Source organism: Pogona vitticeps, chromosome 3 (genome assembly GCF_051106095.1).
Source record: "Pogona vitticeps strain Pit_001003342236 chromosome 3, PviZW2.1, whole genome shotgun sequence".
Lineage (NCBI taxonomy): Eukaryota > Metazoa > Chordata > Lepidosauria > Squamata > Agamidae > Pogona > Pogona vitticeps.
In genome coordinates, this window is record NC_135785.1 from 74,149,948 (window position 1) to 74,166,623 (window position 16,676).

The following is a 16,676-nucleotide window of genomic DNA, read 5'->3' on the forward strand; positions in this document are numbered from 1 at the left end:
AAAAAAATGACAAAGTTAATTTTATGTCTAGTTTGGCACTAAAGCATCTTTTTAAACCTTTAGATTCAGGAATACATGATTTATTACTATTATTGCTTTGACATTTTAAATTATATTTTACTACTGTGAGGCTTTGTACATTACAAAGCTGAGAAAAGCTAATGGTGTATGACTTGCAAATGCTCTATCATGGAGATGCGGAATGTTTGCCATGAGATATAAAAAAGCCCGGGTGATTTCATAGTTCATAATTAAAAGAAAACATGTGTTGTATCAGAAGCAAGTTTCATATAATAGATTTAGGGGTGTTGTTATGTAGTTATAAGTTTCTAATATATGCTTCTTCTTTTTCAGAATTTCTACAAAGAAATTGAAAGAGAAGAAATGTACATAAGGTTTGTAAATATACAAATAAGTATTTGGGTATTTTTAGACAAAAGAGGTAAGGATTGCTCAAATAAAAAGAACAGAAAAAAACTAGTATGATTTATAAGTTTATTCATCCATCCATTCATCCATCCATCTGTTTGATATACAAATTGAAAGCATCTTGTTCACATCTTGTCATGTTCAACCTTATGTTCTCTGAAACAAAAACTCTACAGTAAGAAACAGGAAAGTTGTCTCATTCCTCAGTGGCTGTGCTGTGAAGTCTATCATATAATATATGATATACTATATAAGTTTTCACCATACAAATCAACATATGTATTGGGATATGATATATAAGAGTAGATGTAGTAGTCCCATCTCTTATCTCTGGAAACAAAAATGATGAAACGGAGGCTTTCATACTTTTGCACACATCATGAGAAGGCAAGAATTTCTGTGAAAAAATACTGGGAAAGGTTGAAGGCAGCAGGAAAAGAGGAAGACCAAATACAAGATGGATTAACTTCCTAAAAGAAGTCACAGACTTAAATTTACAAGAGCTGAGCAGGACTGTTGAGGACAGGACATTTTTAAGGTTGCTCATTCAGATGGTCTCCACAAATCAGAGGTGACTTGACAACACACAACAAGAACAACAACAACAATCTCATAGCCTACCTTTTGTTTTCATACTGGGCACACTCCCGCTCCTAGGGCTCTTTCTCAAATGTACACCATATGTCCATATAGCATGTTCAGGAAAATGCAGCTATTACTGTCAGTAATTGCATGGCAGTGTCTTTGTATGCCCCTTCATGGATTGCTGCCTTGTTGTGGCGAACGGGCTTGAGTAACTCAGGGAAGCTATGGGCTATGCCGTGCAGGGACACCCAAGACGGACAGGTCATAGTGGAGGGTTCCGACTAAACGCAATCCACCTGGAGTAGGAAATGGCAATGCCACTCCAGTATCTTTGCCAAGAATGCCCCATGATCAGAAACAAAAGGCTAAAAGATATGACGCTGGAAGATGGGCACCTCAGGTCGAAAGGCATCCAATATGCTACTGAGGAAGACCGGAGGACAACTACAAGTAGCTCCAGAGCTAATGAAGTGGTTGTGCCAAAGCTGAAAGGACGCTCAGCTGTGAACGTGCCTGGAAGTGAAAGGAAAGTCCAAGGTTGGAAAGAAAAATACTGCAAAGGAACCTGGAATGTAAGATCTATGAACTTGGTAACCTGGAGGTGGTTAAACAGGAGGTGGCGAGAATAAACATCGACATCCTGGGCATCAGTGAACTAAAATGGACAGGAATGGGCAAATTATTATCATCTCTACTATTGTGGGCAAGAATCCCGTAGAAGGAATGGAGTAGTCTTCATAGTCAACAAAAGAGTGGGAAAAGCTGTAATGGGATACAATCTCAAAAATGATAGAATGATGTCAATACGAATCCAAGGCAGACCTTTCACAGTAATCCAAGTTTATGCACCAACCACCATTGCTAAGGAGACTGAAATTGAACAATTTTATGAAGATTTACAACACCTTCTAGAACTGACACCAAAGAAAGATGTTCTTCTCATTATAGGGTACTGGAATGCTAAAGTAGGGAGTCAAGAGATAAAAGGAACAACAGGAAAGTTTGGCCTTGGAGTTCAAAATAAAGCAGGGCAAAGGCTAATAGAGTTTTGTCAAGAGAACAAGCTGGTCATCACAAACACTCTTTTCCAACAACACAAGAGGCGACTCTATACATGGAAATCACCAGATGGGCAATATCGAAATCAGACTGATTATATTCTCTGCAGCCAAAGATGGAGAAGCTCTATACAGTCAGCAAAAACAAGACCTGAAGCTGACTGCGGCTCTGATCATCAGCTTCTCGTAGCAAAATTCAAGCTTAAACTGAAGAGAGGAGGAAAAACCACTGGGCTACTCAGGTATAACCTAAACCAAATCCCTTATGAATACACAGTGGAAGTAAAGAACAGATTTAAGGAACGCGATTTGGTGGACAGAGTGCCTGAAGAACTTTGGACAGAGGATCATAACATTGGACAGGAGGCAGCAATAAGAACCATCCAAAAGAAAAGGAAATGCAAGAAAGCAAAGTGGCTGTCCAACGAGGCCTTAGAAATAGCAGAGAGGAGAAGGGAAACAAAAGGCAAGGGAGATAGGGAGAACTGCAATAAATTGAAAGCAGACTTCCAAAGAATAGCAAGGAGAGACTAGAAGGTCTTCTTAAATGAACAATGCAAAGAAATAGAGGAAAATAACAGAAAAGGAAAAATCAGAGATTTGTTCAGGAAAATTGGAGATATTAGAGGAACATTTTGTGCAAAGATGGACATGATAAAGGACAAAAATGGGAGGGATCTAACAGAAGCAGAAGACAGCAAGAAGAGGTGGCAAGAATACACAGAGGAATTATATCAGAGAGATTTGGATATCCCGGACAACCCAGACAATGTAGTTGCTGACCTTGAGCCAGACATCCTGGAGAGTGAAGTCAAGTGGACCTTAGAAAGCCTGGCTAACAACAAGGCCAGTGGAGGTGATGACATTCCAGTTGAACTATTTAAAATCTTAAAAGATGGTGCTGTTAAGGTGCTACATTCAATGTGCCAGCAAGTTTGGAAAACTCAACAGTGGCCAGAGGATTGGAAAAGATCAGTCTACATCTCAATCCCAAAGAAAGGCAGTGCCAAAGAATGATCCAACTACCGTACAATTGCACTCATTTCACGCGCTAGCAAGGTTATGCTCAAAATCCTACAAGGTAGGCTTCAGCAGTATGTGGACCAAAAAACTCCCAGAAGTGGAAGCTGGATTCCGACGGGGTAGAGGAACTAGAGACCAAATTGCTAACATGCGCTGGATTATGGAGAAAGCCAGAGAGTTCCAGAAAAATATCTACTTCTGCTTCATTGACTACGCAAAAGCTTTTGACTGTGTGGACCACAGCAGACTATGGCAAGTCCTTAAAGAAATGGGAGTGCCTGACCACCTTATCTATCTCCTGAGAAACCTATATGTGGGACAGGAAGCAACAGTTAGAACTGGATATGGAACAACTGATTGGTTCAAAATTGGGAAAGGAGTACAACAAGGCTGTATAGTGTCCCCCGGCTTTTTTAACTTATATGCAGAATACATTATGCGGAAGGCTGGACTGGAGGAATCCCAAGCCGGAATCAAGATGGCCAGAAGAAATATCAACCACATCCGATATGCAGATGATACCACTCTGCTGGCAGAAAGTGAGGAGGAATTAAAGAACCTTGTAATGAGGGTGAAAGAGGAGAGGGCAAAAAACAGCCTGAAACTCAACATCAAAAAAACTAAGATTATGGCCACTGGTCCCATCACCTCCTGGGAAATTGAAGGGAAAGATATGGAGGCAGTGACAGATTTTACTTTCTTGGTCTCCATGATCACTGCGGATGGGGAGAGCAGCCACGAAATTAAAAGACGCCTGCTTCTTGGGAGGACAGCAATGACAAACCTTGACAGCATCTTAAAAAGCAGAGACATCATCTTGCCAATAAAAGTCCTCATGGTCAAATCTATGGTTTTTCCTGTCGTGATATATGGAAGTGAGAGCTGGACCGTAAAGAAAGCAGACCGCCGAAGAATTGATGCCTTTGAATTGTGGTGCTGGAGGAGACTCTTGAGAGTCCCCTGGACTGCAAGGAGAACAAACCTATCAATTCTAAAGGAAATCAACCCTGAGTGCTCACTGGAAGGACAGATCCTGAAGCTGAGGCTGCAATACTTTGGCCATCTCATGAGAAGAGAGGACTCCCTGGAAAAGACTCTGATGTTGAGAAAGTGTGAAGGCAAGAGGAGGGCAGAGGACAAGATGGTTGGACACTGTCTGCGAAGCAACCAACATGAACTTGCCACAACTACGGGAGGCAATGGAAGACAGGAGGGCCTGGCGTGCTCTGGTCCATGGGGACACGAAGAGTCGGACACGACTAAACGACTAAACGAAGACAACGACATCTTTATATGCAATCTTACACTGGCAACTCTGACTTGATAGTTGGTTAAAACCACTTTGCCTAGTGTGGAAGTGCTATGGGCAACTGAGGCTTCCTGCTTTTATCCTTTTAATTAGTGATTTCCTCTTTGCCCTTTTATTTTGAAACAACTTCTGTTTCTCAGCTACTGAGCCTTTAATTGTTTCACTTTTCCTTCATTGAATTAATTTGTTCCCTTATTGTGGGCCTGGAGAAGGAAGGCTTTAATTAATTACTACCTTTTCATAGTCAAAACAACTGCTCATTATTATTTTTCATTGTGTTTTTTATTATCACAACTGCAATCTGGCATTCTCTAGTGAATATCAAAATCTTGTATCCCCAGGATACACAAGAAATTATCAAAAGGCATGCCATCTGACTAATTTTCTTGGATTAAACCTTTAGGATGATACAGAACAGAATGCCTTTTATCCATGTCAGGTTTCTCTTCAAGCTGTATATATGTCAAGCACTCTTTTATAGCATGTAAGAGAGCTGAGAGCCGTTATTATAATGGAAGTGGTGTGTGTAATCAGCACCTCATAGAGTGGGGAGGGAAATTATTCCTGCCCTTATCATTATGGAATGGGCGGGGGTGGAATCTACACACCTCACATTAGTTGGCACCCGTTGTTATACTAGTTGTCCTGTGGAGGGAGGAGACCAGGATCACTGGGGGTGGGGGAGTTTAAACCTTCCAACTCCACACGCCCTGTTGTTGATTATCCCTGTTATGGGTCATGGAAGGAGAGTTCTGAGCCATGACCTCAGAACTCCTCTACCTCCAGCAGTTAACATTAAGGAGCATGTAAGCTGTATCCGGGTGCTCTGAAAAGGGCTAAGGGAGATATTGAAATTGGGGAGGGAGCTAGCTCTTTTCTTCTCTGTTTTCATTCTCCACACATGGACACTTACAGAGAGGGGGAGAACTAGCGCTCTCCCCTCCCCACATACTGGGACGAACCCTTCAATAAGTGCCTAGATGGGCCCAAAGTCAGAGTAAAAGGCAGCTGTAGGAAAATGGTGTGTGAAGGGCAGCTGTGTATGTGTTTCTCCATCCCACCCCATTTTCTTCCTTTTGGGTGACTGGGTGAAAATTGGTCACACACCCGATCAGGCAACCAATGTAACATTGAGCAGATGAAGGATAACCTGGTGAGGGGACACATATGCTTGCACAGTCACCGTTATGCAATCCAGTAAGTGGCCTTAATTTACAATCCTATGGACATCTGGTAGGAAAAAAGTTCCATTGACTTCAAAGCATGTACTCCCAAATACTATTTATGTTTGGGGATAAAAGACACTGTATAGAATTGAAGCTAGTTATTGCCCTGTTGTGATAATTATTTAGCTGTGTATTTCTCATTGCTTCACAGACATTTTTAAAGCAATAAAGTAACATTAGAAGTTGAAAGATCTCTTTAGGTGGAAATCACATGTACATGTGACTTTTATTGTGCCTTTCTGAAAATCAAGCAGAGTTACAATGTCATAGATGTTGGAGCTAGAACCTTATAAAATGCTCAGTATATTATTTTTTGTTGCTGTCTTTTTCATTCTGCATACTAAATACTGATGCAACAAAACACAAGCTTTTAAAAACCATCCAAGCACTCGATATATTTGCGTGCAGGAACCCGACTTCTAGGTTCCTCAGCTAAGATTATTTTGTGACATCTTTAAGAACTAATTTTATTTTATCACTGTAGGTATTTGTACAAGCTTTGCGACCTGCACAAAGAATGCGATAACTACACTGAAGCTGCCTACACATTACTTCTGCATGCAAAGCTTCTTAAGGTATTATACTCCAAAAGCACTTTAACATTTCTGTGGCAAGGTACAAAAATTACCCTTCTTGTAAAACATAAGAATAAAATGCATTGAGTGGTTCAGAAAAAATTGAAAGCTGCCATCTGAAATTGTCATCAAGATTTAGATAAAGTGAAATCAGAAGGTAAGTTTGGAATACCTTTCTTGGGTGAACTTCTGAAGGAATTTTCATTCCTACGCTGGGCTGTTTTGTGGGGTCATCACGGTATGCTGGGTCATCTGTCTCTTGCTAAACTAAATAACACCTGGGGAATCTGATGCTGTTGAATCTTTTGCAATGTTAACATTTAGAACAGGAACTGCCACTGAGGTTTCCTAAATTGCTGAGCAGAATTTGAAAGTCCTTGAATGACCAGATATATAAATAATTTGAAAGGAAGGGAAGAATGATTGAGGATGCCCACCTACCTGGGAATCAGCCCAATTAAATGTAAGGTTCTTCTAGGCAGGGCACATGTTGCAATAATTACTGGTATTTCTACTTTATTCATTCTAGTGATTTGCAAAGTTTGTGTCCTGATATGTCCTTGTTGAAACATCCTGTGCCAGTGCTGCCACCATCTCTAACAAGGGTTCTGAAGCTTTCTAGTACAGTGGTGCCCCGCATAGCGACGTTAATCCGTTCCGGATTAATCGTCGCTATGCAGAAACATCGCTAAACAGAACGGAAAAAGCCATAGGAATGCATTAAACTTCGTTTAATGCGTTCCTATGGCTCCCAAACTCAACGTTCAGCGAAGTTCCTCCATAGCGCCACCATTTTCGCACCCTCGGTAAGCGAGGGCAGGGCGCGAAAACACTTGTGGTGGCCATTTTGGGCACCCAGCGGCCATTTTGGAACCGCCAATCAGCTGTTTAATGCGATGTTTTGCCTATTCAGAACATCGCAATGCGATCGCATTAGCGATCTAAAAAAATAGATCGCTATGCGGATTCATCGTTAAACAGTGCGCTCGTTAAGCGAGGCACCACTGTACCTCTTTTTCCCATCTGCTTCCTTCCGTACTATTGTACATGTCAACATCTGTTGAGAGGGTGATCAGCAAAGAAATACTAAGGCAAATAAAGAAAGACCCAAGAAATCATAAAATGCAGAAAGCTAGGACACTCACTTAGGAGGAATGAAAAGTATGTATGTATTAGAGCTGATTATTCAAGGCATAGTCAATGGAAAAAAAGAGCAGGAAGAAGAATTTCTTGACCGAAGAACCTAGGAGATGGGTTTAGATCCAACACAAACATCATTATTTAGAGTGAGAGAGGAACAAGAAGACAAAGAAGAAAGATATGGAGGCAACATACCCTCTAATTTTCAGTCCTGCTGGACAGGTCTCTGTCTCTTGTGACTTCACCCCTGCATTCGCGTGTGTGGCTCCATCCCCCCCCCCACGCTGAATTCTGTCACAACAGAAACTAAGCTGCTTGGAGGAGGAAGACTGTCATGCAGAGGGAAGCAGAGTCATATGCCCGCATCCGCACGCCCAAGTTAGCAGGAACTTTGTACGGAGGTGTTCTGATCAAATTTTATCCTTGAGGATAAAACTTTCAGATCCTACATTAAGTTGCTTAGCTAATTAGCCAGTATCAAATCTCCTGTAAAGAAAACAAACTTGTTTTTCTGTGGATTTAGAATTGCACTGCTTGGAGAGAAAAAGTATACGATAAGAACCTGAGAAATGAAAAAATGTTTGGGAAAATTTACTGGATATTTCTGTTCTGAGATTCACAGGAACAAAAATATAGCCGTAGTATTCATAACTAGAAAAGAAAAAAAAAATGAAAAATGAAAAAGTAATAATGGCAACAAGAAAAATATTTCAAAACTTCTTTAAAAGTATGCCTTTGAATCAAAATTTTTATTTAAATGATGGTGACCAGCAAAAATATAAATCAAGATAAAGACAAGGGTTTTGAAATTTGACAGAACCAAGCCTCAGATTTTTGACACTGAATGGGCAGGTGATGACTACGTTGAAAAGGTGGCTTTGGATTTCATGCCAAGGGGATTATGAAAAATGTAAGTTGTGTCCTATTTGGACAACATTTCCAACACAAACCAGTTTGCCGTAGGTTAGTTTTATTGTTTACTACTCTGTACTTTATTTCCAGGGGAGTAACTGCGGTACTGTGTTGTAGCAAAAACAAGTCTTGGGGCACCGTAGACTGACAAATGAATCGTATTACCTGGAATCCTAGTAACATATCTACACTGGTGTGAATTCATTGGTGGACACAAATTTCAGCAACTAATTACTACAAGTTAAGAAGTCTGGTATTGCACACTGAATGACACAGTTAATGTGAGAGAACAAAAGCCTGTGCAGACTTAACTTCTGTCAATTCACCACTGAAATGTACACCAATGGCATCACACCACTGAGCATCAGCAGCGAGATTCTGTCCAGGAGGCTTCAAAGTGCTGTAAAGACTCTTTATTGTTTCTGAATTCTGTTAACTCCCAAGTACATTCCTTATCTTAATTTATTTCAGCATTGTAATTAGAAACACCAGCAATGTGATTTAATCTGTTTTCTCTGAATGTATTGTTATCAAAGACATGGTTCTCCTATTTAAGAGGAGGTGATGCTGCAGGTACAGGCAGGCAAAGTCTGCTGTCACTGACCTGCAAACACTGAATGAACAGCCAGGTGGCTGGCTGACTAAAAAAAAAGCCAGGGGAAGAAAGGCAGAGATGAAAGATTGTAAAAAAAAGGAAGAGAAGAATAGCCACATTGAATCAGATCAAACATCTATCTATTCTGTCATTATTTTCTTTCAGAGGCCAACCAGAATGTCTATTGGGAGCTCAGAAGCTACATATACTCTCATTAGCAACCACCTGCTAATATTTCCCAATGACTGACATTGAGAGTCATACTCCCTCTGTTAGTGGAAGTATTATATGATCCCTGCAAATGGTTGATAGTCTTATACCAAAAATATACGTAAATACCTTCTGGCCTAGGTTAAAAAAAAATCTAAACTATCAGAACTTTCTGCTCTGGTGGTGATCAAAAATACTTTCAGTATATCATTTTCTTTTACAAATCAAATCAGATTTAACATAATCCAGTAAACTGAAATCTGTTCCTTAATATAGACATTTTAATATCTCTGTGAGGCAATAGCTGGAATCCAGTTATGTGTTTACACTGATGTAATGCAGTTGATATAAATATTGGTGATGAAGTTAAGAAGTCAGTGTGGCCCTTCATTGTTGCATGCCAATTGTGTACCTTGGCACACAACAGAAAATGCCTGTGCTGATGTAACTTGTAGCAGTTCACCAATTGCATTATGCCAGAGATAACTAATAAGGTTGGGCTGATGGCAACAGGTTGGGGGCATTAAAGTTCTACCCGATCCTAAGACTCCCAAAGGCTTCCCCAGATTGAAAGGGATCTCTAGGGAAACTCAGGACCTAAGAGGAAACTTTACATTTCAGAGTAAAGTCTGTGATTGATGGCATCATCAGATGCAGAGTTGCACAACAACATTCCAGCCGCTGCATACGATCAAATACTGCTCTCTTTTTTCTGAAACTTTGTTTCTATTGTACAGTCATAATGCAAGCCCAGCCTACGTCTGTAGCTATTTATTTCTGTAAGTTAACTGTCCTTCAATTTTTTTTAAAAAAATATACAATGAGTTGTAAAAAAAAAAGTTTTAAAATGACTTTAAAGAATTTTTTTTGCCATAGGAGTCTCTGGCAGAATATATTTGGAATTCCTTCGATAAGTTATTACAATCTTTGTTGCTTTGAGCAGTTTGCATGTGCTTAGGCAGAATATTGGTTCACAGTGGGCGGATGCTATCCCGTCTCCTACCCACCTATAATAACCTTGGCTGGATTTGAAGAGACAGTTTTCCACAGCAAGGTGCCTTTGTGCAACATTATCCCACATTATAACGTCTGTATTTTTGAAGAATTCCTGCCACTGGCATTCTAAAATCTGAACAAGATTGGGTTCCCTGTTAGTGGCTGCTATGAAATGACTGGAAAAGTTACCTCAGGGTAAAATGAAACAATACACAGTGGTACAATGTCTCCTTTTATGTAATGATCTCTGAATTGCAAACTGCTAAATACAGGTTTCAGGGAATGTGGTTGATTTATTAAGGTATCTTTTCTGTTCTTGCAATTTGTCATCCAACCTCACAGTTATTTTTACAGTGTTATGACTGATGTTACTTATCAAATGAATGTTTGCCCATGTCTGTGTACCAAGATAGATATTGTTTAATATGTGTACTTAGTCCTAAAACAATCTGTAAATTACTGGTGTGATTTCACAATAAAACGTATAGTGTTAGACTGAGAGAAATGACAGGTATGAGTGCTAGATAAGATCATTTAATCTGATTAAACCATCGGACATTGTTTCCAAATTCTGTGTTTGGTCATCTGAATGTTAATCTTCTTGATGTCCTTGACCACAGTGCTAATGTGGTATGCTACTGTGCAAATTACATAACACTCTATTGAAACTAGGCATGGATGACAAAGTGTCCCTTGGAAAATATAAAAATAGTCATGAGATTGGAGCGCATGATTTAGAAAAGAGGGGTGTGATCCAGCTCAAATCCTTCTACCATTTGAAGGCATCTGGAGACAAAACAGTAAGGAAAGGGATCCTTAGTCATTCCTCCTCTGCAGCTTTTCTGTCCCCCACTACATCTGCTTCAGAAGGTCCACCAACCCTGAACACTGCTGTTCTCCCCATAGGTGCCTTCAGCTAGCTTGGATACAACCAAGGAAAAATAGATGCGCAGAAAAATTTGTTGATTATTTATAAAGCCGGAGAAGGAGTTAGAAGGCCTGATATTATGACTCCGTAGACAGTGTCACATGCCTGTACTTGTTTGGAACAACTGGATGATATATATATCTGCCTTCATCATTCGGTTTACAGCTATTCTTTATTACGTATAATTATTTTCTCAAATCTTAAATTTAGCTCACTTTAGCTAAAGGTTGGTATTATTGAAATTTGCTGTAGAATATTAGTACATTGCGACGTTAATTCGTTCCGCAAAAATCGCTGCAGAACGAAAACATCGCAATGCGAAATAAAAAAGCCCATAGAAACACATTAGAACATGATTAATGCGTTCCTATGGGCTTAAAACTCACCGTTCAGTGAAGATCCTCCATAGCGCAGCCATTTCTGGTGCCTCTTAAGCGAAGAATCTGTCCCAGAAAACAGCGTGTGACCATATTTTTTCCCCAGTGGCCATTTTGAAACCGCCGATCAGCTGGCCGAAAATGGTCGCTTTGCGACGATCGGTCATCTCAAAGCAAAATTCCCCAATAGGGAACATTGCAAAGCGGTCGCTTTTGCGATCGCAAAAAATGTGTCGCAAACCGATTTCGTCGCTAAATGGAGCGATTACTACGCGAGGCACCACTGTATACAGAATATGGGAAGGGGTGTTTCTGGGTGTGGGTTTGTTTATTTATTTAGTTTATGATGCAAGTGTCTGTGATTCTATTTGAGATATAAATTGTTTCAAGCATAAAGATACAATCCTGATTATTTCAATTCCTTTTCGAAATCCTCATCCAGGTAGAATTAAAAATAAAAACTTACATGGATTGAATGCCAGGAGTCCCTCTCCTCTGTGGCCATTCCAGTGTGTCAGAAATTATCAACAGAGTTAGAACGCAGTAAGGTTTAGGGTCAGTTGAAGGGGTATGTGAACAAATCTTTTATGTCTTGAACCCACTGAGAATTCCAGTGCTCGCCCATCCCACATCTGTTTCTTGACATTGTGCTTCACTGAAAAAAAATGGAATATTTTTGTGTCCCAGTATGTTACAATGGCTGGAACAAAACAAAATCTGAAAGTATGTAAGGGGCAAAAAGCATTAGATTTGTTGTGACCATTTTTTTATCCCAGCTACTTTTAATATATGGTGTTTTAAAAGTAAAAATAAAACGGTAGAGGGCAAAAAGTTAAAATTTGGGACACTATTGTATTCTATTAGTCAATCTATTTCTGTATGAATTGTATGACCCAATTTGACTATAAGAGACTAAAAGTTCCCCTAAAAAGGCTGAACGAAACTTAAAAGGACTACAAATATAAAGTCAGTAAGAAAACCCTGGAAAGGAAAATCAGTACCTATTTAAATTTAAAATGTTAGAGGTGTGAGCTAAAACCAATATTTAGTTCAGACTTTGCTTCAGCAATTTGTGACGCTTCCTACACTTTTAGGTGTAGGGAGCATCACAACAAAGTGGAGAAGTTTTGTTTTAGGAATCTGAGAGTTGAGTTAGTCTCTGACTATCATGGGCAAATGTGCAAACAGCTTTAAGCCTTATTATTATTCAACATAATTGCATGTCGTTGCATGCATAGATGCCCTTTCAAGTAAGTGAATCTTGCCAAATTTCAGATAAATAGGTGCGGGAGTTTTTGTTCTAAGCACCTTTACAGTGCATGTATTCCCATTTTAATGTGATGCCTATTTTTTTTTTTAAAAAAAATGTATTTTGGCATAATTTAATTTGCAAATATAAAACCTTCCCTTCCGAAGGGATGAAGCACGTCAAATTTCAGAGAGAGAGGTGTCAGGCGTTTTGCTCAGAGGGAGTATTTAAGGTTTGAGGAGGGAGGGATTCATATCTCCTACTGCAGAATTTTGAGCACTTTGTAGGAAAGTGGCATATATCACAGAAATTGTTCCCAGGTAAATAACCTCCAGATTTTCAAAAGTATAGGTGCAAGAGTTTGAGAAGCATGAAGAATGAAAAGCAGTCTGAAGTGTTTTGTTTTCCGTATAATTTACAGCAATAGATGCACTTCAGATCCTTCCTGGAAACACTGAGGTTAGAAGTAATGAGGGACCTGGTAAACTTATTCCAGTAGAAGCTGGAAATGTTTGTATCAAAAATACATGTGCACACCCACCTACCCCCACACCCCTCCTCTTCCTTGGTAAGCTGCAGAGGGATGTATTAATTTTGTACTGACTTGGCCAAGATGTCTATGCCCCGTTCAGTCTCTGAAGAAGATTCCAAGAGGTTGTGAACAGCCAAATTTGCTTCAGGATGTTTTGGAGAATTTATTTATTTATTTATTTATTTATTCGATTTTTACCCCGCCCCTCTAGACAACGTCTACTTGATTTGCATTAGAGAAAGCAGGAATCACTAGTTCTGAATGCTTTAGATCCAGGTTCATGGTTGTCTGAAGCAGATGCACCCCTGTGATATGTTAGGAAGTCATTCAGATTTCAAAGGCAATAGACATATTTTTCCCTTTGCTATGTAGGCTTGCCTGTTATTTATTAGATCATAAAATACATTTCAGATAACCCCTATGGTACAGGTAGCCCCATATATATCTTACTTACCTTGACATATTTATTAGGGTTACTATATATTGGCACATAACAACACCATAAAACTGCGTAAATACTGAAAAAAAATCCTGCTTATTTTAGCTATCTAGATGACTCAAGAAGTTAGATATTTGTCGGCAGAGCTGGAGGTTGGGAGTTCAAATCCCCACTGTGCATCCTAGGAGCACCAGCCTGTGTGGCCTTGGGCAAGCTGCACAGTCCTAGGGTGCCCCCTGAAGAAAAGAATGGTAGACTACTTCTGAGTACTCTAGACCTAGAAATTCCTGAAAAAGCTCACCGTAAGTCAGAACCGATTTAACAGCACACAATTGTTTAGGTACCCAGTGTAATGTAGTAAATAGAGTGACAGGCTAGGACTTTAGAAACCAGGATTCGGACCAGATTTTGTCATGAAAACTCAAACTAGTAAAGCCATTCCTTAAATATCCCACTTACCATGAAAGGTTCAGGTTGCTATAAATCATTTCCAACTTGACAGCACATAACTTGTTGTAAGCCACCTAGAGTGGTCTTAAGTGGCTAGATAGGCGGGATATAAATAAAATAAATAAATAATAAATAAATAAATAACTTACTAACTGAAATGCATTTGCTGAACAATATACGTTTGTTCAAGTAAGACTTCAGTGGAGAACATATAAAATGGCTTGAACATGTAGTTGGTTGCAAGCCACCATGCCGCAGCATGGTACTGAAACAGCACTGCTTACTCTGTAAGACAATTTCCTAAGGGAGACAGACAGAGGAAGAGTAACCCTGTTGGTCCTTCTGGATCTTTCTGTGGCCTTGACATTGTCGACCATGATATCCTTCTGGGAAGATTATTGAATTTAGGGATTTGGGTCTCCATTGGTTCCATCCGTTCCTTGATGGCCAATCCCAGCTTTGGGGATGTGACCTCCGCCACTTGGGACCTCTGCTGTGGGGTCCCACAGGAGTGGACCATCTCCCCAGTGCTTTTTTTAGCATCTACATGAAGCCACTGAGAGAAGTCATTCAGGAATTTGAGGTGCACTGTCACCAGTACGCTGATGACAGGCAGTTCTGTTTCTCTTGCTTCATCTGCAGGTGATGCTGTACAGGTCCTTGAGCCCTCTTTAGCATTGCTAATAGACTTGGACAAAGGCCAATAAACTGAAATTGAATCTAGATAAGATGGAAGTCCTCCTGTTAGGATTGTTGAACCATGCCTTGATGGGGTTTTACTTCCCTTGAAGGATCGGGTCTGCAGCTTGGGGATACTCCTGGACCCAGCACTCCCTATGGAGGCTCAAATATTGTCCATGGGCAGGAGTGCTTTTTATCAACTCCAATTGATTGCCCAGCTGCACCCCTAATTGAATACGAAATGCCTAGCAGTAGTGGTCCACACATTGGTAATCTCAAAACTTCTGCAATGCTCTCTACATAGGGCCACCATTGAAAACAACATGGAAACTTCAGCAGGTCCAAAGTGCAGCAGCCAGACAAATTTTTTGAATTAGTAAATTTGATAATATATCTCCAATTTTGGTGCTCCTTCATTGGCTCCCTGTCAGTTTCTGTGCTCAGTTCAGAGTGCTGTTTATGACCTGTAGAGCCCTGATTGGTTTAGGACTTCAGTAGTCAGAACATCTCTCTCAGAGATCAGCCACCCAGTTTTCCCGTTCCTTTCAATCCATGTTGCTAAAGGCCAGATTGAGGCCAGAAGGGCAAAGACAAGGAATTAGGCTATCTTGATACTGCCCTCCAGTTTTTGGAGTAAGTTACCAATGGAGAAACAACTGGCTCCTTCCCTCATCACGCTCAAAAAACGGTTGAAAGTGAACTATTCAAAGCAACTTTCAACAGCCGAGCATCCCAGATGCTAGTAATATTAATATTTTTCTTCTCTCATTTCTTTTTTTGTATATATTTTTAAAAAATCATATTGTTGTATGTATTATGTGTAGTCTGTGGGATTTTTAAGTTTAAACTTGTAAACTGACCAGAGTAGTGCTTGCACTCATGGAACAATATATAAATCAAGTAAATCGATGTCAACCAACTGAAGATATACCATATTTTTCCATTTATAACACCCCCCGTGTATAAGACACACCCCGTTTTCTAACCCCCAAATTAAGAAAATGTATGGTAGTTGTGGGTTTTTTGGGCTCTGGCCATGTTCTGAAGGTTGTTCTTCCTAACGTTTCACCAGTCTCTGTGGCCGGCATCTTCAGAGAACAGCACTCTGTGCTCTGGTGTAGTTTGCTTGGGAGTGAGTATTTATGGCTGTGAGATAGGCTTTTGTCCTTTTCTGGAGGTGGGTGATTAGTGTGTCTTGTTGTGGGTGTATATTTGTGATAAGAAGCAGAGATTATCTGTCACTGTGATTGATGGGTGTCATTAGCTGGTCTTTTGTGTGTAGTGATCACCAGTCCTTGTGGCTGGGTAGAATTCGTTGACCTTTTGCATGCTGTATTTTTTTGAGCTGGGAGCCAAGTTTTGTTGAGTTACACACTTTCTTTTTTTTTGGTTGAAGTTCTGCTGGTGCTTGTGGATTTCAATGGCTTCCCTGTGCAGTCTGACATAGTGATTGCTGGTGTTGTCCAGTATTTCAGTATTTTGAAATAGAATTTCATGTCCAGCTTGTTTTAGGGCATGTTCAGCTACTGCAAATTTTTCTGGTTGTTTTAGTCTGCAGTGTCTCTCATGTTCTTTGATTTTGGTGTGGAGGCTTCATTTTGTGGCTCCAATATATACCTGGCCACGACTGTAAGGTATCCAGTATACTCCTGCAGTGGTGAGAGGGTCCCTTTTGTCCTTTGCTGACCGTAACATTTGTTGTGTTTTTGTGGTGGGCTTGAATACTGTTTGTAGGTTATGTTTTTTCAAAAGTTTCTCCATGCGGTCCGTGACCCCTTTGATGTATGGCAGAAATACTTTATTTGTGGGTGGTTGTTTTTTTTTCTCTTCAGTTTGGTGTTGTTTTCTTGGTTTGATGGCTCTTGTGATTTCATTTTTTGAGTAGCCATTTGCCTGTAGGGCCCAATTCAGATGGTTGAGTTCAGTGCTGAGAAACTGAGCTTCACAGTTCCAATTTGCATG

General features: G+C 40.1%; 1 protein-coding gene across 2 annotated transcripts in view; it reads left to right on the forward strand.

The window, feature by feature from the left end:
* DOCK1 (dedicator of cytokinesis 1) overlaps positions 1-16,676 on the forward strand; it is a 489,282-nt gene that overhangs the window by 394,938 nt on the left and 77,668 nt on the right. For both annotated transcript variants that reach the window (XM_078391202.1, XM_020791492.3), the window contains exons 36-37: positions 355-395; positions 6,115-6,205. In XM_078391202.1, coding sequence (XP_078247328.1) covers positions 355-395; positions 6,115-6,205 — 132 coding nt within the window. The remainder of the gene's footprint in view (positions 1-354; positions 396-6,114; positions 6,206-16,676) is intronic.